General features: G+C 41.6%; 1 protein-coding gene across 1 annotated transcript in view; it reads left to right on the top strand.

Moving 5' to 3' along the window:
- NUP210 (nucleoporin 210) overlaps positions 1-24458 on the top strand; it is a 120548-nt gene that overhangs the window by 76941 nt on the left and 19149 nt on the right. The window contains exons 24-32 of the mRNA XM_066613804.1: positions 488-550; positions 1488-1667; positions 3264-3344; positions 3614-3745; positions 6611-6769; positions 10596-10681; positions 14165-14339; positions 22202-22377; positions 23389-23606. Coding sequence (XP_066469901.1) covers positions 488-550; positions 1488-1667; positions 3264-3344; positions 3614-3745; positions 6611-6769; positions 10596-10681; positions 14165-14339; positions 22202-22377; positions 23389-23606 — 1270 coding nt within the window. The remainder of the gene's footprint in view (positions 1-487; positions 551-1487; positions 1668-3263; positions 3345-3613; positions 3746-6610; positions 6770-10595; positions 10682-14164; positions 14340-22201; positions 22378-23388; positions 23607-24458) is intronic.

Raw genomic sequence — 24458 nt, 5'->3', positions numbered from 1 at the left:
TATCTGATTGATGTTACAAAGAATAGTTACAGAAAGAAAGGGAAGATTCCAAGATAACTTCATGGAAATTGCTGAAGCTGCAAAGTTATTAAGAATATGGTACTAGTGAGGGAAGGCAGGCAGAGCTCCACTACAAAGAAGTGAGGAACATATAGAATTGTACTTCAAAGAAGGAAAATAGGAGGGCATCAGAAAAAGTAGATGCAAACCACCATCTCCCTAAGCATAGGAAATGATGAAAGAAGCGTGACTGCAAGGAGTAAACAAGTGCCTGAAGATGGAGAATATAGAAATTCAGGGCAGTATGAATGGCATGTTCAGACATTGTGGATATTGCAGATAGGACAGAAGGAAAGAATACATGTAAGGAAAACACTGAAGAAAGAGAATTTGCACAAGTAGAACAAAAACAGGCATTGAGGTGAAAAGGTATGTGCAGTCCCTGAGATGTTGAATTCTGTGATCAGGCTTGTCCTTTCATTTCTAGGTCTTCCCTCCTTTTAAACTGATTCCAAGAAAAGTCACCTTGTTGATAGGTGCAGTAATTCAAGTGAGTTATTTTTACTATTGTGCTGAACTACTACTTGCCTAAGCAATGTTTTTTATATATTTAAAAGAACACCTGTAATCTTACTTCTGGACAACTGAATGGTTTTGTGCACAAACTACTCATGGCCATGAACTCTACAGTCATTGGAGAGCAGCCTCTTGATAGTATCGTCTAGGATCCAAGCTTTCAGTTTTGTAAAACTTTCAGTTTTGTAAGCTTCATTGAATCTTCAAGGTTAAGATGTATGAAAAATGGGAATAAATAAAAGTAAGGGTAAGTACGTGTATAGTAAAGACACAGAAGGATTAGGTGCATATGCTTGGTAATCCACATGTTTTAAGCTTTTTAGAACGAAGTGCTAACAAGCACTTTGTATAACACTGACCAATTGAATATGGATGAGCAGATGCTTTGGGGGGGTATGGTATGCACTAGTTGCTCACAGGGACCTGTTACTTGAATTTTATTCTTTGGTCATCTTAAACTTTAAGTTAATACTATTTAGCCAGTGGTACTAGAATTTCAGAGTATGAAAGGTAGTAGTTGGGTCCTACTGCCACGGGGATCACATGACAGTGTTTTCCCTGATCTGACTGCACTGAAAATGACTTGGTAATGTACCAGCTGTGATGTGGCTGTGAAGCAGACTGCCCTTCAAAGGGGGCATGGGTGAAGCAAAGAAGGTGCAGAGCAAACAGGAAATAAGAAAGGAGCAGCAACTAGAGAAGCCTCTTCCTTACTGCAGGGACAACTGTTGGGGTGAGCCACCTACTTCTTGCACAGCACCCATCTGTGGTTGCAATGGTAGTTGAAAAGTGGTATTTGCAAAAAAACAACCAAAAAGAGTGAAAAACCCTAAGGAGATGGGTAACTAGAATGTGTGTTGTGGCACTGATTGTTGTAGAAAATTTAATTACTTTAAAATACCTAATTACAGGTAACCTCTGAGGGAGGTCCGCAGCCTCAATCCAACATAATCTTCTCCATCAGTGATACTAGAATTGCTTCTGTGAACAGCAGTGGCCTTATAACAGGCATCTCCATTGGCAATGGTACTGTAACAGGGATGGTTCAAGCTGTGGATGCAGAGACCGGCAAAGTTTTGGTTGTATCCCAGGTAATTTTTTGATATGCCTCTCTTATGAGCCTGTTCTAGAGTTTTGATCTTTTTTAAAAATCTTGTTTAAAACTCTGTGTAAGCACCACTTACTGTATTAAGCAAAAAAGGAACGCTACTTTTTATGGTACAGGTTGAGTCTCATTATTCGCGTGGGTTCTGTTCCCAGAATTCACATGGATGGCAAAAATCGCACTATAGCAAATCAGTTTAAAAAACAAAGTGCCTTTGCTCAGGTGATTTAAAAACAGCCTTGCTGTCCTTTGTGATGTTAAGACAGAGTCATTAAGAGGACAATCCAACAATCAGTCTCTCTCTCTCTCTCTCTCTCTCTCTCTCTCTCTCTCTCTCTCTCTCCAAATTATAAAATAATTTTTATATTCCTCCAGTATCTGTGCGTCTCTTTATTAGCAGTTCCCAGTTCTGTTTTCTTATTGGGTTAGTCCCCCCCTTCCCATTCTTTAAAGGGGGGACATCTGCAGTTTTCTTTCACTTTTTGCAGTTTATAACCTCTTCTTCTGTGTTTTGTGTCTTTAGTTTGGTTGTTCTCCCCTCTTGGTTGTTTGTCTTGTAATACTAATAATTTGCTGTCTGCTTTGTCATAAGGGCTATCCTCCCTTTTTCTTAATTCTATTTCTCCTTTTCTATTGCATCCTCAGTCTGATTTCCCCTCTTGTTTGTCATGTCACACTGATATTTGGTATGTTGCTTTCTGCTGCTTCAGAAATGCAATTTACAGGTTTAGTCTCATTATTGAGTCTCATTATTCCCAGAACTCAGGTGGATGGCAAAAATCTGGAATTATAGCAAATCAATTTAAAAAACAAAGTTCCGTTGCTCTGGTGATTTAAAAACAGCCTTACTGTCCTTTGTGTAGAGTCATTAAGAGGACAATCCAACAATCAGTCTCTCTCCAGGCACTTAGAAAGGCTTATCTTTCTTTCTGTGTTCAAGGGGAAGGGAGGGGGTCCCTTGGAGAAAGAATGATTGATGGATTGTCAGCTGGCTGCCCTCTCTCTGACTATTGTAAAGGACAGTTTTCCTTTAATTTAATGGGCCCTCCTTATCATGTAGATAAAAATCTCTAAGACAGTAAGAATAGCATTTTAAAGGGGTGCATTTTTCCCCTTCTCCGGGGATCAGCACTTTCCTTTTCATTTGCAGTGGCCATTCGTGTTGAGTCAAATCCGTGTATAACAAGGTTGGACCTGTATATCTATAAATATAATAGAATATACTTTAGACATCTAAAGTTGAACTTCAGATTTGGTCCCAGTTGGTCTTTAGCCAATATGTGACTTCTCTCGGCCTAAAGGAAGTACCTGCATATAGATCATAAGAACATAAGAACAACCCTGCTGGATCAGGCCATAGGCCCATCTAGTCCAGCTTCCTGTATCTCACAGTGGTCCACCAAATCCCCAGGGAGCACACAAGACAACAAGAGACCTGTATCCTGGTGCCCTAGATCATTCTATGGAGATTTGCAGTTTTCTTTTCTTTTTTAAATAAAAAGAAACCCTATAAAGAAGGTAATGAAAATGTGCATTTTGTTTAGCATTGTATTGATACTGAAATTTGGGTCTTTCCTTTTAGGCTAAAGTTGAAGTTGAGGTAATTCATCTTAAGGCTGTTAGAATACATGCACCCATTACACGAATGAAAACTGGCACTCAGGTTAGTTGAACTGAATGTTTGGATGGTAAAATAAAATAGAAACTTGGTGGTATACTATAATTGGATTCTTGATATAGTAATTTGATGATGATGATGATAACGACTGCTTGTATGCTGCTTTTCAACAGGAGTAGTTCACACAGTGGTTCACTGGGCATATGTTAACTTCTGTTGTGCTAATGATGTTTACTTGAAAAAGATGCTCTGGGTTTTATTGTGATGTTTGTTATTTTTTTTAAAAAATTAACTCTTTCTTTCTCTTTTTCCAGATGCCAGTGTATGTGATGGGCATCACCAGTAATCAAACTCCTTTTTCGTTTGGCAATTGTGTACCAGGATTAGTATTTCATTGGTCTGTCACTAAGAGGGATATCCTAGATGTCAAGGCAAGATTTAGTGAGGTAACTCATAATTTCCTTATTGTGGCTTATTTTTTTAATTTTAAGACAGTGTCTGAGGGTGCAGTCCTAACTGCACCCTGGGCCCACAGAAGTCCCTTGCGCTGACCTGGGAGGGTTGTAAACGTGCTATAAAGCACGTTTGCACCTCCGGGGAAGTAAACCATGCTGGTGCACAGAGGTGCACCAACCCGTGGAGGCCAAATCCAGCCTCTGCAGCAGCAGGAGACAGTAGGTCCATGCCAGCTGAGCTCAGCCAGCACAGGGGGTGGGTGAAGGGCAAGGAGGAGGTGGGGAGGAGACTTTTGGGGCGGGGAGGGTGGGTGGCGGGTGAACCCGAGGGCGGGCAAGCAGGGAGCGGGAGGTGGAGCCAGGACCCAGCAGTTATGCTGGATCCTAGTCCCCAGTCCCGAGCAGCACAGAGTAGCTCCTGGCTGCTCCGTTCTTCTCGGATCTGCGCCACCTTATCAGGTGGCACAGATCCTAGTAGACCTATTGTGGCTGCTGCAACTCTCCCTGGAGTAAGGGGAAAAATTTCTACTTGTCCCTGGCTGAGCCACAGTAGGCCTCAAATTGCTCTGGATACAGTGCAGGCCTGCTGGCAAGTTAGGATTGCACTTCCCATCATCCAACTATGTTTTTACCTCAATGTGAAGTTTGTTTTTTATCTAACTATATAGCCACTACTGTAATCATCCAAGTGCCTATGTTTCAAGCTGCAAAAGCAGTTGTGTTTATTGATCATATCTTCTTCCTTGAAGGTTTTATTGCAGAGCCTTTTGATTGTCATACCCTCCTGTTGGCAGAAGATTAGCTTTAGGAGTTGTAAACATCCCTTACCAAGTACAACTGCCATAACCAATTCTGTTGTAGTCTGCTTCCTGTGGCCACATCTGTTGTCTAAGAATGGATCTAATGTACATCTTCCGCTTCCTATATGACAGGCTCTTCCATGTAGGCATACTACATGTCCCTATATCACTGTGCAGTATTTAGATAGGGATACCCTCCAGAGGAATCCTATGGCAGGAGTCACCTACCCACTCATTCCTTCAGAGATGGTATCTAGAGATCTCTTTGCAGGCTGTGAAAAAGATTGTCTCTGTTGCCCTGTCTTTGCCAAATGCCTCTTTAATGGAGATATTCCATGCCATACAAGCTGAAGGTTCTTGGTGCTTCAGCACAATCATGGAGTGTCATGAGATTTATAGTTTTCCTACCTGGAAGTATCCCAGTGGAGCACAGTTCGGGAAATCCCATGCGATCTTTCTCTTCAGGAAGGACTCAATTGGCAGTGATGGCAGAAAGGGTCCAGTATACATACTGTGGACTTGGACAGGTGTCTTTAAGTGCTGCTGTGAGCATAGGAATTCAGTCTTTGGTGGCTCTCAGGGACTTCCGACAGGTATCGCCATTACCTGTGGCAACTAAATCCACCCTCGGCTGATTCAGTCAGACCAATGAAGCATGCACTATATCCTGTGGGGAGCAGAAGCATCCTCACAATAATAGAACTTTTATTCTTTTATCCATTGGTTTCCAAACATACCTGGATCATGATGACCCACAACCTCTTCTTGCTGGCTCAGCTGGGCACCATCTTGGATCTAATGAAATCTTGCAGGATCCATTATGTTGGCACCCTAATCTCATGAGATTTTCTGAGATCCAAGATGGCAGCACCAAAATTCTATGAGATTTATGTATCACCATCTTGGATCTTGTGAGATCGAAGATGCTGGCACCCAGGGGGGAATAGGTAAGACGGGCCACCTGGGGCATCCCATGGCACCCCTGTGAGTATGCTGCAGTGCCCTAAGGCAGGGGTGCCCAACACCGGCCCTGGGGCCACCTGCGTCCCTCGAGGACTCCCAATGCGGCCCTCAGGGAGCCCCCAGTCTCCAATGAGCCTCTGGCCCTTCTGGAGATTTGTTGGAGCCTGCACTGGCCCGACACAACGGCTCTCAGCATGAGGGTGACTGTTTGACCTTTCGCGTGAGCTGTGGGATGAGGGTTCCGTCCACTGCTTGCTGTTTCACGTGTGTGATGCAGCAGTGGCAGTGAAGGAAAGGCTGGCCTTGCTTTGTGCAAGGCCTTTTATAGGCCTTGAGCTATTGCAAGACCTTCATTCATTCATATAAGTTCATCTTTAATATAGTCATATATGTAAACTTATGTAAATTTATTCAAATTTGAAATGTAAATTCTTTTTTCCCCCGGCCCCCGACACAGTGTCAGAGAGTTGATGTGGCCCTCCTGCCAAAAACTTTGGACACCCCTGCTCTAAGGTGTCAAGATGCACACTTCGGGGAACACCTGCCCTTACTCCTTGGCAAGCCTCCACTGCCCCAGTTGGTCATCTCAGATCTGTGCCAGCTGTTTTGCTGGTACAAGTCTAAAGAGAATAAAGGAGAGGGAATAGGGTTAGGATCTGATGCTTGCTGCCAGGATCCACCTCATTCTACTTTCTTTTCTGCCCCCTCCTCACCTAGAAACTCCCCCATTTCTTCCTCTTCCTGACCCATTCTTCCCACCCTTGCCGCTGGCTTACATTCTGTGCCAGACATAGCAAGTTGTAGCAGTGGGCCCAAAATCACTGCTGGAGGCACAGGCATATGACCGTTTATAACAGCAACTATGTTCCACTGTTTTAAAGGGCAGCATAGTTCTAGGTAGGATTGTGCTGTATGTTTCACGATTTTGCAAGGAAATGTGCAGGATGTAATATTTCTGTGAGTTTACGGAGTTGACAGTATATTCTTTTGTCCAAGCTAACAGAATCAAGAGCCAGAGAGTTGAGAATTAGTTATAAGCAGCAAAGATGTTCAGTGAAATTCCTTCCTTGTAGACTAATGGTTTCTCTTTTAGGCCTCCTTTCAATTTTCTGCCCAGTATAACTTTGCTATGGATGTTTATAGCAGAGGTAAAGGAAGAACAGGGTTGAAGGTTGTTGTGAAAGCCCTTGATCCTTCAGCTGAACAATTTTACCAGATGGCGAAAGAATTATCAGATGAAATCCAAATACAGGTATTATATTGCTAATCCTTGCAGGACATTCATTCTGTTGTGCAAGTTTTTAGTATTTGGAGCAGTACAGTGTCATGAGGGTTGTGTGTATTCCACAGTTTAACAAAAGCACAGGAATGTAAAGTTGCATTGGTCACATAATTTGTCATCATACGTATAAATCTGAGCTTTTTTAATTTAACTTTGGAGATGTTTGGTTTTGTGACAAAGTATGGGAATATTGGAAACAGTTAAAAGTATATGTAACAGAAATAACTGCAGTTGGACTTCCAGTGGAATCCTTGGTTGTCTTACTGGGAAAACTTGGAGATGTACTATGTCTTGAGGGGAAAAATAATAAGTGATTAGGTGATATGCTTATTGCAGCCACCATCCTAATAGGAGAGAATTGGAAACTACAACTTCTTCCAGCTATTGAGCAGTAAGGGAGAGGGATTTGGCAGAGAATGCTAATGTATAAAGTGACAGGCTATTCATGATTTGGAAAGGGAAGAGAGTTAAGAGAATCCTCAGGCGTAGCCACCCTTCTTTATCAGAATAGAACAATCCCTAAGAAAATGTAAAGCAGGAAGTACTTGCTAGGGGATTTGTTACATGAAGTGCTTTAAAAATAATTGTAAGAATTGTTTATAAAACACAGTATATACTGGCTGTCATATGTTTTTGACATGGAAAGATCTCTGTTAGGGCTTTCAATGGCTTATAATTAAACTCTAAATGTATTTTCATATTTTGAATTTATAAAAAATTTTTTAATAAAAATGTATATTTTAAAAGACCTGGGACCCTGTTTGCACCAGTGTACAGATACTGTATTTACAGGGTTGTTAGAAACTCTCTCTGTAATTTTGTTATATATCAGTCTGGCATTTAGCAAGAGCTACTCTATTGTTGAGATAACAACAGTGAGTCTGGCACCTCAGTTCAACCAAGGTGAATTTCTACAGTGCAATTCGCATGAATTTCATTGGCTATTATTTTGAAGGAGGTGTGCTTAGGATCACAGTGGAATAGTGTTTTCACAGAGACAAATACATTTTATAATCAAAGTAAGCAATAAGGTGTAGATGCAATGGATCTGTCCATATAAAGGCAAACATAGGTACATCAGCATTAGTTATGAATTTTGTAAAAGTGTTGTATTCAGATATCTTGGGGCTTTCCTTGAGTACATATTTAACTTGCAAGGTTGTGCATATTTGCTTTGAAAGAAGTACAGGTTGATGTTCCTTTAATATGCATGTGTGCAAAACCCCAAAGTAGAAGTCATTTGATTGCAGTCTTACATATATAAATGCAAACCCTCATCTGCAAGTTGCGTGGTGAAGGACAACTGCAAAGAATCATACTATATGTAGAATACCTCTTTGTTATGGAGGAAGCATCAGGGAGTCCTGGACATCTGTTTCCTTTTACCTCTATCCAGCAGTTTTGCTTGCTTTTCCAGATAGACTTTAGGACAAAATAGACACTAGGACAGTGATTCTAAAACTTTTAGCACCAGGATCCACTTTTTAGAATGAGAACCTGTCAGGACCCATCAGAAATGATGTCGTAAACAGAAGTGACATCTTCAAGCAGGAAAATTTTTAACAATTCTGGCTGCAATCCTACCCACACTTACCCTGGAGTAAGTCTCATTTACTATCATTGTTAAAAGCATATACATAGTACCCTATTAAACGTGCAGACTTGTAACATTTCCCCAAATGCAGTCACTTGCCATGGTAACATCAAAATATATTAAAAATAAAATATTAAAATGAATGGGGACCCACATGAAATTGGCTCACAACCCACCTAATGGTTCCCGACCCACAGTTTGAGAAACACTGCTCTAGGACAACCAAGGTGTCCAGAAGCCCATCATAGAAACAGTAGGAGGCAAAAGTATATGTGGAATGAAGAGTCACCAAAAAAAAACCTGCTTTGCATTTTGCTTTTGGAGCACCATAATGCCTTCCTGAAAAGTAATTGCAGACAAGCATTTACATTCAGTCAGAATTCTTTTGTTGCAAGTGTGTTAAGCTTTGCAACCTAAGGTCCTCTGTACTTTAACATGTCAATTTGTAATTTGCCCAATGGGTTAATGAGGTTTCAAGATGCCTTTAGATTTTATATATATGCTATCATATGCAATATTAGAATCACAGGTGATTACATTAAGCCACTGATATTTAATAACAGCCTGTTTTGAAATGGCATTTTTGGGTCACTCTGCTGGTAGTTTTTAGTTAGAACTCTCCTTTCAGTGAATAATGGCAATAGAGCTGGAAACTTCACAAGTCGGTCCTAGTTCTAACATCATCCGTTGCTATTTAGTATTCTATATTGGCAGTGCTCAAACAGCAGATACTCTGTTTCAGGATCTTAGCATTGCAAAGCAGTTGAATGGAATCGTAAATTCCCCCAAAGTTAAATTCTTGAAAGAATACTGAAAGAATAGCTGACTGCACAAAGGTTTAAGTATTTCCCCCCCAAAATGGATATAATCATCAATATGAATTGTTATTCAAGGTGCTACATGAAACGCCTTTTCATATTCTTTTTACCATGGCGAGTACTCACCTTGAGCAAGCAGTTACATTGACTTAAGAATAAGTTGAACATAGCTTGAGATTTGATGCTGTAAAGTGGCTTGCTATTTGGAGCTTTCAGTTTTCTTATATACATTAAGAGGTGGAAGGAGACCCTCCAAATATCAGGAGGCCCTTAGAATTCACTGACAGTTCCATCCTACCCACCTTCCCACCACTGGTACAGCTGTTTCACTGAAAGGCCTGCCGCATCCTCTAGGAGGGGCAGTCATGGTGGTCTCCCCAAGGTAAAGGAATAAGGTGTCTATTCAGACCTGCACCCGCAGTTTTGCTGGTGCCAGTCAGAGTGGACCTGGGTAGGTGAATCAAGGGCAGAAAGGGGAATAGGATATCAGTGGAGCTGCTGTCACCATTAATCACCCCCTTTCTGCCCTCGACACCCCCCCATCCCTGCCCCAGTCCCCTACTCCACTACACCCACTGCACACCCCCTTTGCCAACTTACCAGTGTCAGGGCTCCTGTGGAGGCTGCTGATACTTGTCCACTGCCACTCATTCTCTGCAGAGCCTGCAGCTAAACAGCATTCTGTGGTGAGTTGCATTTTGTGATGGCTATAAAACATCATCAGAATCAAGTTAGTGATGCAGCGGGCTCATAGAATTGGGCCATGAGTCCCCTACAGGACAGATTAGGTTCCAGGGAACTGTATGTTAAGTTGAAACATACGTAGGTCAAACATTCAGCTTTTGATGGCTCAGCACTATTGTGCCATGACCAAAAGATGGGAAATACTGCCCTAAATTATTCTAACAGGTTAAAAAAAAAAAAAGCTAATTAAATCAGTGCTCATTGAATCAACGCTATTTCTCACAATATACCTAAATAAAAATTGCAACTTTAGCCTGTGATCCAAAGCACTTAGAAGGAAGTCCTATGGGAACTTTCTCTGCTAAGGGTGTAAGCTGAAGATAAGTATGAAGAATTACCATGCAATTATGGCGGATTTCTTTTTTCCCTAGTACACTGTTTATGATGTATTTTTCCTGCAAAGTTCTGTGTGCATTTAAAGAAACAGTCCCCTAATGGTGAAAAGCTTGCATATGTTAGGTTGAGAAAATTCCTTGGTTCTTTAATATCCCTTCTAACTGAAACTTCATAGTGAAGATTGGTAGGCTTTTCTTTCTTAAATAAATGTCGTCTTTTATTTTTGTTTATAAAATTTATTTTGTTGTTGAAATATGCAAGTATTAATTTTGATGATATAGGCTGAGTTTGTTTCATTTTCTAGGTGTTTGAGAAATTGGTTATTCTGGGAATAGAAACAGAACAGATTTTAATGTCACCAAACTCTTTTTTTAAAGTTCAGACAAACAGGTAAGACTTTGGCATGTTTTTCACATTGTAATTTTATAGCACATTATTCCAAATGGTCTGTACTTCTGTTAATAGTTACAAATAGCAAAATCAAAATTAATGATAGAGGAAGAAATAGTGTCTTTTGGCACATTAAAATGTAGTGTGGCAGACGCTTTCATGGACTAGAGCCCACCTTCTGAGAAGCATTTGATAAAGGATCCTTTAATCCATAAAAGCTTATGACACAGCAACTTTATTAGTCTTTAAGTTAACATAAGCCTCTTACAGCCCAGTCCTCTTGGGCTTTACTGTTGCAGGAACTCACATTGGAAGGAAGGCCTGCTGACTCAGCTATGTCAGTGGGGAGGGTGGAAGGCTGTTAGAGGCAAGTGGGCTGCTACCTGACATGGGTAACTTGTGCTGGTTGCTACCCCCTTCAGAAGCAGCCAACACTACCCCTTTCTTTTCTCAGACTCACACTTGCTAAAGAGCAGAGGTTTACAGAGAGGTAAGGGGGGGGAATCCCCTTTCCCTTCCAAGCCTCCTGATCTGCCTCCCTCACCTTAGCATGCAACGCAGCCCATTTTGGCATGACTGCATGCTATGGCGGGGGAAAAGATAGGATTCGGCTCTTAATCCACTGCAACACCAGCAATAAACATGGCTGCTAGACCTCTGGTCATAGAGGTAAAGGACAGGATCACTAAAAATATATGCTACCTATGGACTCAATCCTGTCCAACTTTCCAGCACCAGTACAGCCGCAATACAGCCCCAAGGTCAAGGAACACATGTTCCCACACCTTAAGGAGACCTCAGTGACTGCCCTTCCACCACAGGATGCAGCACACACTCCATTGGTACAATTGCACCAGCGCTGAAAAATGGATAGGATTGGGCCTTGAGTCTGTATTCCTCCATTTTCTGATGTGAGATCAAAAGGGACACAGTACAGGATTTTTATGTGATGGTCCCCACCTTATGAAATGCCTGGTCCATAGAGACATATTTTTACTACCTTCTGCTGACATTTTTTCTTACATGTATTTTCAACTACTGATTGGTATGACTGTTTTTTATACTGTGTATCTAAATTGGATATTTTATTTTGAGATTCTTAGTTTTAAGTTCTCTTCTATATTTGTTTTGTAAGCCATTTAGTTTTAAAATTTAATAAATAATGAATTAATGTATCTGAATACATACTTTGAACACATGACCTACAGCACAATCCTATGCATGTTTCTAAAATACTGTTAATAATAATAATAATAATGAATAATACTAACAACAACAACAACAACAACAGAAGCAAGTTCCATTGAGTGCAATGGCACTTATGTTCAGGTAAGTGTGTGTAGAATTGCAGCCTAAAATCATTATATTTTGCACTGTTCTGTGCTGGATTAGCTAGTTAAAGTTGAACAAGATCATTTTGATTTTTTTAGTGCATTGAGAACATGATGAATAGTAATACTTCTAAAATAATGATCAAAACAATTATGGACTGTTTATTTCAAATGCAAAATTCTGAAAGAGTTTTGGAAATGAATTACTGCATTGAGGATGGTGTAACTGATAAGTCTTCTACAAAATGAAAAGCAAATGTCATCTTTGGATCATTAGCAAGCAATACAGTCGTAGGGATGAATTCAAGTTACATGTACTTTGTGGAACAAGATTTCAGAGAGGAATTTTTTGACTACACCATTTACAGTATATATTCCCTAAGGCAGTGATTTTCAAACTTTTAGGGAGATTTACTCGCTAAGTAAGTCTTTCTGAGAGAAGGGCAAGGGCAGCAAAGAGCGGTGCTTTTACTCACAAATGGCCAGCGAGAGGTCCAGAAGCAGCTGCGAGCCCTGTACAGCCCTCTGCAGGGCCCCCCAGTGTTTAGAACATTCAAACGGAGTGATCGAAAAGCAACACCTGGAAACCGGAAGTGCTTTTCGATCACTCTGTTTGAATGTTCTAACCATTGGGGCTTCCTGCACCTCCTGGACTTCGTGCTGGCCATCTGTGAGTGAAAGCACCCCCCTTTCACCGCCCTTAGCAACACAATCCTGGGCATCGCGTCACTGCTTCCCCCTTCCTTCACCCCTTAAAGGGACAGGGGAAACATTTCACAAGCTGGTGGGTTGCGACCCACCAGTTTGAGAACCACTGCCCTAAGGGATGCAGCAGAATTAGACTATGCAAGTGTTTAAGACTAAACATATCGCCAAATTTACTCTAGTACTAGCAACAACAAAGGCACCATCACATGTTGGGAGGTGGCAATCTGGTGCCCTCTAGACAAAGTTTCCACTTTAGTCTTTTCTTTAATTCTTGTATATGAAATAAAGAAAATAATAGATGAAAACATCTTCTTCAGAATTGATGCCGCTGAAGTCAAGCAACATCACCGGTAGAAAAGATTCCATTTGGTGTGTGTCTAATAGGGAGGTGGTAATCATGGCATGATTCCAGGTAATCCATCTGGCCAAGTGGTTACTATGAAAATCAAGCTGGTGCTTCTGCGCTGCTGCATACATGCCCCTTCTGTGCTGAGGGGCACTACTGCCCATCATCTCCAAAGATTTGTGCTGCCTCTGTATGTGGGCTTTGCAATTTCAGTTCATAAACAGAACAACAAATCCTCTAACATGACCTGATTGTGCCATCTGTGACTGACTTATCTTTGTTGCTTTTACAAAATCAGGCTTGAACTGATAGGGAAGAACATTTTGATGCTCTGCATTTCTTCGGTATATGCACAATACTGACAACCAGTTCCACTGAAAGGGAACTGTTTTCTAGAGCAGCACATACTGAGCAAAAAGCTCAGCTTTTTCTTTTGTTCAGTTTGATCCTTTCACCCTTTGTACAGCCTTAAAGAAAGGAATATGCATACTGACCAGTAGTTATTTAACTTACATTCATAAGAAAAATCAGTATTTCACACTGAATGAAAAAGCTAGTACCACAGTGTGCTTGTTGAATATGAGCAGCTTATGTTACTGCTATTTATGTTTTGTGTCTTTATTAATACAGCAATGCCTCTGAGAGACATTATTTTGAAAATCAATCTTGTGTACAAACAATTTCCAGGAAGCGGCTGAGATCTGCTTATTCATGTCCCTGTCTGTGTCTTTAATACCACCACTGACCCTGGCAGTCTAATCTTGCTCTGAGGACTCTTTATAGCAAAATGCTATGAAGGCAGCACCCTGTACTGTTGTCCATTAGTATTCTGAATCAAGTTTACATCAGTGAATGATGATACTGCAGCGCAGAAGACAGCAAGTAGACTGTAATATATGCATAAGCACAGATAAGACCTTCTACAAGGAGGCTTGAATCAAAATCTGAACTCTTGAAAAAATGTTTTTGGGGGCATAGCAGCTGGGTAGAAATGCTCCAGCAATTGGCAGTGCAGTTTATATAGAATGATGGCTGTAAGTGGTGGTTGCATTTTTAGACATTTCTTTTGTGTGTTTTTTCCTTTTTTCTTTTACCAAGGGACAGAGTTTCTTCTCTAAGTTACCATGTACTAGATGTTGAAGGCAGAGTTCCCGTGGTACAGATTGATGAGAGAGGCCTCCTTAATTCTGGATCCCTGATAGGACTGTCAACGATAGAAGTAATTTCACAAGAGCCATTTGGAATGAACCAGACCCTTATTGTTGCTGTCAAGGTAGTATTTTTCAGCTTCTCATCAGGATGAATAGCATTTACTCATTTAAAAGGATTAATTTCTCATAATTCCAGTGGACAGTTGGCACCAGTTTTGGAAAGCATAAAGGGAGCAGAATAGCCATACATTCTTGGTTTACAGGACTACAAAGCACTGGTTTAATTCTGTGACAAAAATTTCAGCCCAATCCTATCCAGTTTTTTAACATTGATGCAGCCATGCCAATGGCACCTGCACTGCATCCAGTGGTGGTGGGAGTAGTCAACTTAGGCCTCCTCAAGGTAAGAGAACATTTATTCCTTTACCTTGGGGCTGCATTGCTGTTGCATCAGTGCTGGAAAGTATAGGATAGGTTTGGGCCATTAACATTTAAATATTTCAGTGGTAACATTGGTGACAAAAATTAAGAGCATATTGATGCATACATTATTTAAGGCCCCAATCCTATTAAAAAAAAAAACAAACCCTGCTGATGCACACACACCAAAAAGGCACATACTACATTCTATTGGGCAATTAAAGAGCCTGCAGGAGGTAAGTACCAAAATACAGTGGTATCTCCTTGGATATACATCTCCTCTTTTGGTGGCATGTGTCTGAGGAGTGGAAAGTAGCAGGGAGGTTTGAAAAGGAGGGAATAAGATCTAGTGTGCACCATTGCTGCTGGATCCACCCCCTCCCTACCACTGGTTCCTCACCCCTTCTCACCCAGAAATGCCCCTGACCACACATCCCCACTGCTGACTCACCTTGTGCTGGTGGACAGAGGCCTTGCCACCAGCAACTGCGCCGGTGGCCTTGTTGCACTTGCCAGTGTCACCAGCGAGCAAAACATCATCCCACAACACATGCCAGGATCCAGGCACTTCTACCTGTGTCCTGTTACTTCTGCTGGCAGAATGTGCATTCCACCACTGGAAGCCAGCAGAGTCTTATTGGTGTTTGAAACTCCTGTTAACCGTACAAATAATTTTATGGGTAGAAGGGGCAGGGCATAGACATGAAAAATAAAACCATACTAACCATCAAAATAAATGTGCTTAAGCATTATTTTTTAAATCTAGCTGTTCCCATTCACCAGTGGTCCAGGGTGATTTTTCTGTCTGTCCACTAGGGTACATGTTCTTTTGAAGAAAGGTGTGAAATATCTCCCACTTCCTCTCTGAACTCTGTCTTCTTAAGAAGATAAAAAGAGGCAAAACATCTGAAGCAGGCTATGCAGCCAGCTAATGTTAGGGAGCTCCGATCAGCTTTGCCCCAAACCCTGGCATCTTCCTAGTCCTCACTACAGCTCTTGACAAGGTGAGAGTACCTTGTGCCCAGCATTGGAAGGATACAAAAGATGCTGCAACTATTCAATGGAGGATGTCCTGGTATTAGTGTAGGGCAGGGGTGCCCAAACCCCAGCCCGGGGGCCACTTTTGGCCCTCAGGGGCTCCCAATCAGGCCCTTGGGGAGCGTCCAGTCTCCAATGAGTCTCTGGCCCTCCTGAGACTTGATGGAGCCCATGCTGGCCCAATGCAACTGCTCTCAGCATGAGGACGACTATTCACCTGAGCTGTGGGACAAGGGCTCCCTCCACTACTTGCTGTTTCATGTCTGTGATGCAGCAGTGGCAACGAAGGAAAGGCTGGCCTTGCTTTGTGTAAGGCCTTTTATAGGCCTTGAACAACTGCAAGGCCTTCATTCATTCATATAAGTTCCATTTCTAATAAATTCATTTATGTAAATTTATTCAAATTTTAAATTTAAATTAATTATTTTTTCCCCGGCCCCCGACACAGTGTCAGAGAGATGATGTGGCCCTCCTGCCAAAATGTTTGGACACCCCTGGTGTAGGGAATGTTAAAATGTGTTCTAAACACAGGAGATGTGTACGGTGAAGCTGCAAAGCTGTCTTGTTTCTTATCTCCACAAGCCCAGTCAGCATTCCCATTGTTTTTGAATAATGTATGTTCTTGAGAAACAGGTGAGACTGGACACAGCTGTCAGAAAATCAATGGTTCACAGATGTTTTTATCTTTTTAGTGTGAGCATTCCCCACCCATCTACAGGTAAGGGAGATGTCCCACCTTTAGGAGTCAAACATGCATCGTGTTGCTTACTTGCAACTGTGTTCTGAGAGTGTTCTCTGCATAGTAGCACATCCCACCTCTCCTCTCCACATTTTATCCTCAACTGTCACAAGAGACTTGAGAAGGCATTTGCCTGACACCCTGACTCTTGCACAGCTAGTGAGGCAGCATAGGTATTTGCCATCCTTATAATAATAATACATAATACAGGTATTTGTATACCGCCTTTCTTGGTCCTCGGATTTCTCCTCGGACTTTATTCAAGGCGGTTTACATAGGCAGGCAAATTTAAATCCCCGTAGGGATTTTTACAATTTGAAAGGTTCTGTCTTTCAAGAAACCACAACATTCAGATGTTTCTTTCTTTGATCTGGTCGCACATTCTGGCCTCCATCCTCCCACGCTCAGAGCAGATGGAATAACTCAGCTCAGCTTGTCAGCTGCTTCAAGGTCGCCCAGTGCTGGTAGCCTCGAACTGGCGACCTTCAGATGTTATCTTCAGGCAAATGGAGGCTCAACCCTCTAGACCAGACCTCCTGCCCTTATCAAAGATCTAAAACATTAAGAACATAAGAACATAAGAACAGCCCCACTGGATCAGGCCATAGGCCCATCTAGTCCAGCTTCCTGTATCTCACAGTGGCCCACCAAATGCCCCAGGGAGCACACCAGATAACAAGAGACCTCATCCTGGTGCCCTCCCCTACATCTGGCATTCTGACTTAACCCATTCCTAAAATCAGGAGGTTGCGCATACACATCATGGCTTGTACCCCATAATGGATTTTTCCTCCAGAAACTCGTCCAATCCCCTTTTAAAGGCGTCTAGGCTAGATGCCAGCACCACATCCTGTGGCAAGGAGTTCCACAGACCGACCACACGCTGAGTAAAGAAATATTTTCTTTTGTCTGTCCTAACCCGCCCAACACTCAATTTTAGTGGATGTCCCCTGGTTCTGGTATTATGTGAGAGTGTAAAGAGCATCTCCCTATCCACTCTGTCCATCCCCTGCATAATTTTGTATGTCTCAATCATGTCCCCCCTCAAGCGTCTCTTTTCTAGGCTGAAGAGGCCCAAACGCCGTAGCCTTTCCTCATAAGGAAGGTGCCCCAGCCCCGTAATTAGCTTAGTCGCTCTCTTTTGCACCTTTTCCATTTCCACTATGTCTTTTTTGAGATGCGGCGACCAGAACTGGACACAATACTCCAGGTGTGGCCTTACCATCGATTTGTACAACGGCATTATAATATTAGCCGTTTTGTTCTCAATACCCTTCCTAATGATCCCAAGCATAGAATTGGCCTTCTTCACTGCCGCCGCACATTGGGTCGACACTTTCATCGACCTGTCCACCACCACCCCAAGATCTCTCTCCTGATCTGTCACAGACAGCTCAGAACCCATCAGCCTATATCTAAAGTTTTGATTTTTTGCCCCAATGTGCATGACTTTACACTTACTGACATTGAAGCGCATCTGCCATTTTGCTGCCCATTCTGCCAGTCTGGAGAGATCCTTCTGGAGCTCCTCACAATCACTTCTGGTCTTTACCACTCGGAAAAGTTTGGTGTCGTCTGCAAATTTAGCCACTTCACTGCTCAACCCTGTCTCCAGGTCATTTATGAAGAGGTTGAAAAGCACCGGTCCCAGGACAGATCCTTGGGGCACACCGCTTTTCACCTCTCTCCATTGTGAAAATTGCCCATTGACACCCACTCTCTGCTTCCTGGCCTCCAACCAGTTCTCAATCCACGAGAGGACCTGTCCTCTAATTCCCTGACTGTGGAGTTTTTTCAGTAGCCTTTGGTGAGGGACCGTGTCAAACGCCTTCTGAAAGTCCAGATATATAATGTCCACGGGTTCTCCCGCATCCACATGCCTGTTGACCTTTTCAAAGAGTTCTATAAGGTTCGTGAGGCAAGACTTACCCTTACAGAAGCCATGCTGACTCTCCATTCTGCATTGTCGCTTGTATGCATGAACTCTCAAATACATGACCATATCACAGACCATACGAAAAGTAAGCCACTCTGTTTTAGGCCTTACCCAAAGAAATAACAAAGTGGACAGACGTGATGCTAAATGTATCCTCAGGCTTCTTTTAAATTTTTTCCCCTAAAGCTAAATAGCAGCTATGAGGTGGGGAGACTGTTCGGATCAGGACCATGGCACATAGGGAGGATGATTTAATGCTGTCCCTTGTATCATGGTCCCAATAAAAATCCCCTCCCCCCCAACCCTAGAACAGATGCTCTGGGCCTCCAAAGTAAGACCCGCAGGCCAGATCCAGCAAACTAAGAAAAGCCACTCTGCCCCAAATGATCCAGAATCTGATGTTTATAAAAATAAACAGCAATATCTTATTTATAGTTTTGCTCAGTTTTCCATTTAAGTAAATTTGAAAATGCTTTTGAAAAGGGCATTTTATTAACTATCTAGTAAAATGGAGATGTATACTACTAGTTGGGCTTGTAATATTGACTAGTGGAAAAGAGAGCTGTATGCAATATTTTTTCTCTGTTTTCTAGTCTCTAAATATGCTAGCTTCAGGACAAATCCATCTATTCCTCTTAGAGTCTTGACATGTACGTTTTGCAATAAAACATAAAAGCTTTGTCAGACCCTCTTAGGACGGAAAAAGAAAAGAGCCTTGTTGCAAGTAGACTAGTGGGGAATATGGGGAGTGACCACACTCTCTTCTTAATCTGAAAAGTCTAGATTTTTTTCCTTTTATATCCTTTCCTTCATTTATTTTTCAAAGCAGAAACAAAGAATTTTTTTTTTCTCCTCTCCATTTTTGATAGTTAACCTGAATCAGTCAATCAGGTTTGCCCTTGTTAACAAGGAAAGGAGAATCCCATAAGAAGCCAAGGTTGCCACTGGACAAGTCAGCACTAAATAAATTAAATATGGAAGCATGAAACAGATAGACAAGGCCAGTACAGCTTGCAACCCACCGAACCAAATGAAGCCCACCCTCAATAGGCGGGGTCTCCAAGTTGCTTAACAACTCACTTGTCTTTGCAGTTGTGGACAGGCAGCAAAGACCACAGGCTTATTGATAGGGTGGCCAGATGAAACCAGGACAGTCCCATATTCTGTATGTTGCCCTGGCATTGCCTTTGGTTTCTCTTTTGCCCAGGAATTGAGCCCAAGGTGCCAGGTGTTGCACCTGATTGGTGCCTGTTTAAAGAGGAAGAACCCTGTTTTAACCCAGTGCCGTAGCGTTTCCTTGCAGCTTTCAGCCAGCTTTTCCAGTGTCTGAAGTTTGCCAGTGCATTATTTTTGACAGTTTCAGCAGAGGCTTCATTTTTGCTACCATTCCCAGCTATCTCCAGTTGAAGTGGCATGGTTTTCTTCATTCCCTTTCTTGAAGGGGGAGAGATTGCAGTTTCTTTCATTTTTTGCAGTTCGTTCCCCTCCTCTCTTTTTCATTTCATTTAATTTTTATATTCCTCCAGTATCTGTGCGTCTTTATATTAGCAGTTCACAGTTCTGTTTTCTTATTGGGTTAGTCCCCCCCCTCCCCACTTTTTAAAGGGGGGACATTTGCAGTTTCCTTTCACTTTTTGCAGTTTATAACCTCTTTTTCTGTGTTTTATATCTTTGGTTGTTCTCCCCTCTTAGTTTGTTATCGTGTAACACAAATATTTTGCTGTCTGCCTCGTCATAAGGGCTATTCTCCCTTTTTCTTAATTCTATTTCTCCTTTTCTATTGCATCCTCAGTCTGATCTCTCCTCTTGTTTGTCATGTCACAATGATATTTGGTATGTTGCTTTCTGCTGCTTCAGAAATGCAATTTACAGGCTTAGTCTCATTATTCGTGCTCATTGAGTCTCATTATTGAGTCTCATTATTCCCAGAACTCAGGTGGATGGCAAAAATCTGGAACTATAGCAAATCAATTTATAAAACAAAGTTCCCTTGCTCTGGTGATTTAAAAACAGCCTTACTGTCGTTTGTGATGTTAAGACAGAGTCATTAAGAGGACAATCCAACAATCAGTCTCTCTCCAGGCACTTAGAAAGGCTTATCTTTCTTTCTGTGTTCAGGGGGAAGGGAGGGGGTTGCTTGGAGACAGAATTGATTGATGGATTGTCAGCTGGCTCTGACTACACAGGCCTACAAAACTGAGGGTCAGAAAAGTTTTTCCCAAACTTTATGGTGGTTTGATATAAATCTGGGGTGCCAATTAAAAAAATGGCATCTGTTTTGCCCTATCACATCTAGTTTTGGAAATATAGTATAGCCTCATTAGTGAATGGTTCAAGCAACTTCCTCATGAGGAAGCCATGGTGCAGCCACTAAAGAGGCTATGTCGTGTCTCCAAAACTAGGCTTGATAGGGCAAAATGGATGCCATTTTTTTGAATCGGCACCCCAAATATACCCAGGAATTGGTGTAATGTTTAAGGAAGCAAATGTGTGTTGGCCTGTACTATTGGAAAGGACTGTTTTTCTTTAATTTAAAGGGCTCTTCTCATCATGTTGAAATAAAAATCTCTACAACAGTAAAAAAAAAAAAAAGCATTTTAAAGGGGTGCATTTTCCCCTTCTCCAGGGATCAGCACATTCCTTCTCATTTGCAGTGGCCATTCGTGTTGAGTCAAATCTGTGTATTAAAAAAATCCATGTACAGGTTGGACCTGTATTTTGTTGTTCCTCTAAAATACTACGTTGATTAAGCTTGTCTGTTTTAGACTGTTGTAAGGGCTTCCCAATAGTTATTTAAATTAGTTTAAAGTACATGAATATATACCAAGAAGAGTTATTCTGCTTATGTCATTTTTTAATGTTCAGATAATCAATACAAACAACTAAAAATATTTGTTAGTGAATAAATATTTCAAAAAATTATATAATTTGATTCATTGATGATTAGTTGATATTTTGCACCCCATTCTCAAAAGTGTACCAGTTGAGACAATAAATTATATAGGCAACCTCCTTATTGGTGTCTTGTGTGTGCTTCCCCCCCCCCCCCAATTTGGTGCATCCCAAATTGTGGATGGTTGGGACAGGTATTTTGATGTACACCTCTATGTTTTCTGTAGAAGTTATTTACGAAAGGAATTAATGCAGCCCTACTTTATTGTACCTAAAATGGGCGGACTATCTTTCTAACACCATTTGTTTTTTCAGTCCTGTTCATTTTTTACTTATGTATAGACAGTTGATAAGGCATGTAGCTGTTTTCTCTCTCACCTGTTTCAGGTTAGCTAATTACCTTGCATGCTGACATAACTTAAGCCCTTCAAATGATAGTTAGCAGCTACATATAGTGGGCCCTCAGTATCTTCAGAAGATCCATTCCAGAACTACCCACAGATACTGAAATCTGTGGATACTGGAGCCTGTGTGGGCAGGGTCACTGCACCGCGATTATTCACATTAGGGACACACCAGCTCCTCTGAAGGCTGTGCTGGGCCCATGGCCCACTCCACAGGCCTCACTGCCTCCTCGGAAGACCTCTAGGACATGACCAGAAGCCACTTCTGGTTGCATCCAGTCACCTCCTCAACTTTCAGTGGGGGCATTCACCCCTATCTGTGGTTTCACTTAACCACAGGGGGTTCCAGAGCTGAACCCCAACAGATATGGGGGAATGCTTGGAAACTATTCAAAATGCAAAATGTATTTATCAGTGGTCCAGCAGAAGATCAAAGTAAAACATGGAAGGATATCATGCTAAAGGACTTTACCTATGAATTAACTTACTTTTGTTTCATATATGTGTCTCAGGCAAAGGAAAAATAATTTCATAATCTGCTTTCTGTTGATACAGGTGGCTCCTGTTTCATACCTGAGAATCTCCATGGACCCTATTTTCACCAAACAAAATAATGAAGCATTGTTTGCATTACCATTGGGTATCACTTTAACCTTGACTGTTCACTTCCATGATAACTCTGGAGACACTTTCCACTCACAAAATTCAGTACTTGGCTTTGCAACCAATAGGTAATTGTCAATAGCAGGGTCTATATAAAATGGCCCTATGGACCAGTTTATTCTGACCAGGCACCATCATAAAATAGTCTGGCAGTGTGCAAATTCATGTGCTGCAAGAAGTGCTAATGGAGAGGCTGGAGTTGGCCTCTCATGCCAGCAGATCATCATGGGCCTGCTGATGAAGGTAGGCCAGTGGAGCAGCTAGGACCAGGGCAGGGTAGGGCTGGCAGAGCAGGGAGGCAACAAGAGTGGTGATGGAAGTAGATTGGGTCTGGGAAGGGGGCAGGTTTGGCAATAGCTGCTGAATCCTAACTCCCTTCCCTGACCCAGTCCCACAGCAGGAGTTCACACAGTCCTGCACCAGTGATTTTGCTGGCTTAGATCTGGGTAGAGCCATCTGAACTGCGGAGACTTACCCCTGGGTAAAGGAACATCTGTTCCCTTAACTGGAAGAGACGTCTGGGACAGCCCAACTCCCAAAGGATGCAGAAGTGCCTTTTTGGCATTGCTTCCTCAGTAGGAGAAGGGTAGGATTGGGCTGCTATTTATTTAATTCAGTTGCATAAAGAACTATAGATCAAAGCTAAAGGATTATCCTAAATATGTGTGTTGCTGACATATTTTATTTATGTGTGAATTTGTTATATTTTTACTTCATCCTTCAGTTAAAAACTTCTCAAAGTGGCTTACAATAGTTAAAAAGACAAAATGCAGTACCTAAAAATACATTAAAACAGACTTAGCAGTATGTGACAAGAAAGCTAGTCAAAGCAAAGAATCTAAAAGGGGTCTCGACAAATCTATATCTGATGGTCTTCATCTCTGCACTTTGCACCTCTGTAGGGGAGAGCTTTCCACCACACATCTTTCTGTATTATGTTTTATACATGTGTGAGTCATTCAGTCAGTATTTTGTCCTGCTGCCTTTCTACTTGGAACCTAAGGCATTCAGGGATGTAATAAACTTCTTTATCCCCTTGGCTACCCCATACTTTTATTAATTAGTTGTTTCTTCTATAGAGATGACCTGATACAGATTGGGAAAGGAGTCTCTAACAACACATTGATAATCCGAACAATGAACGTAGGGCTAAGTCTGCTTTTGGTTTGGGATGTGGAGCACAGCAGTGTTGCAGATTATGTGCCCCTTCCTGTGCAACATGCCATCTATCCAGAGCTCAGAGATATTGTCATAGGTGATGTCATCTGCTTAACTTCCTCAGTTGTAAACCAAGAAGGTAAGAAATAACTGAATAATAATTGTCATTAAGTGAGAGTTAGAGAGCTAGTCTCTAGCAACATTAGACTGCTATGGAAACTTTGTATGGTTGTATGTGTAGCACATCTTCAAAATTGCCAAGTACAGTATTCATTATGTATGCTTGCTATTCAGTGTCAGCCCCTATTAATGAGATAAACAGATATTTAATCAGCTCCTCTGTCTTTAATTAAATCAATTCAATATACTGGATGTACTGGTTAGAGAGAGAGGCATCCCAATCTGGCACAGCGGCGCCAAGTGGCCTATGCCATATCCAGCATAGATTAAGAGCAGGCTAGAACTTTTGTTCTCAGTGGGGCAACCTATCCAGGTTAGGTGCAGGCTGGAGGCTTCCTTGGGGTAAGGGAACATTTGTTCTCAATGCGGCTACTTGGATCTATCCCAGCTAATTTGCTGGTGCATGTCCGAGGAGCCCCATGTAGAGCTTTCAGGCCTGGAACAGGTTAGGATATGGTGGAGGCCTTCTCTTTTTTTATATTTTTAATTAACACACACAGACATACAAACATATAACATACATTTAGGAGTGCTAAAAATGCTAAATACCATATACCATTAGTCATTAATCATACTATATCTCCTAATCTACTACTCATCTACTTCTGCCTCTTATTGGTTTATCCATTTATTTATATAATATATACTAAATTTTCCCTAATGCCCTATACTATATTTTCTAAATTTTCACTTTCTATCAAACATAAACTTACTTCAGTTACTCATTAATATTAAAACAAAATAATCTAATTACCAAAGTATGACATATAAAACAATTCTTCCATCTACTTCTAACTCTTCTACTCATTTA

This window comes from Tiliqua scincoides, chromosome 2 (assembly GCF_035046505.1).
Source record: "Tiliqua scincoides isolate rTilSci1 chromosome 2, rTilSci1.hap2, whole genome shotgun sequence".
In the NCBI taxonomy this organism is placed as follows: domain Eukaryota; kingdom Metazoa; phylum Chordata; class Lepidosauria; order Squamata; family Scincidae; genus Tiliqua; species Tiliqua scincoides.
This window is presented reverse-complemented; position numbering and strand designations above follow the sequence as displayed.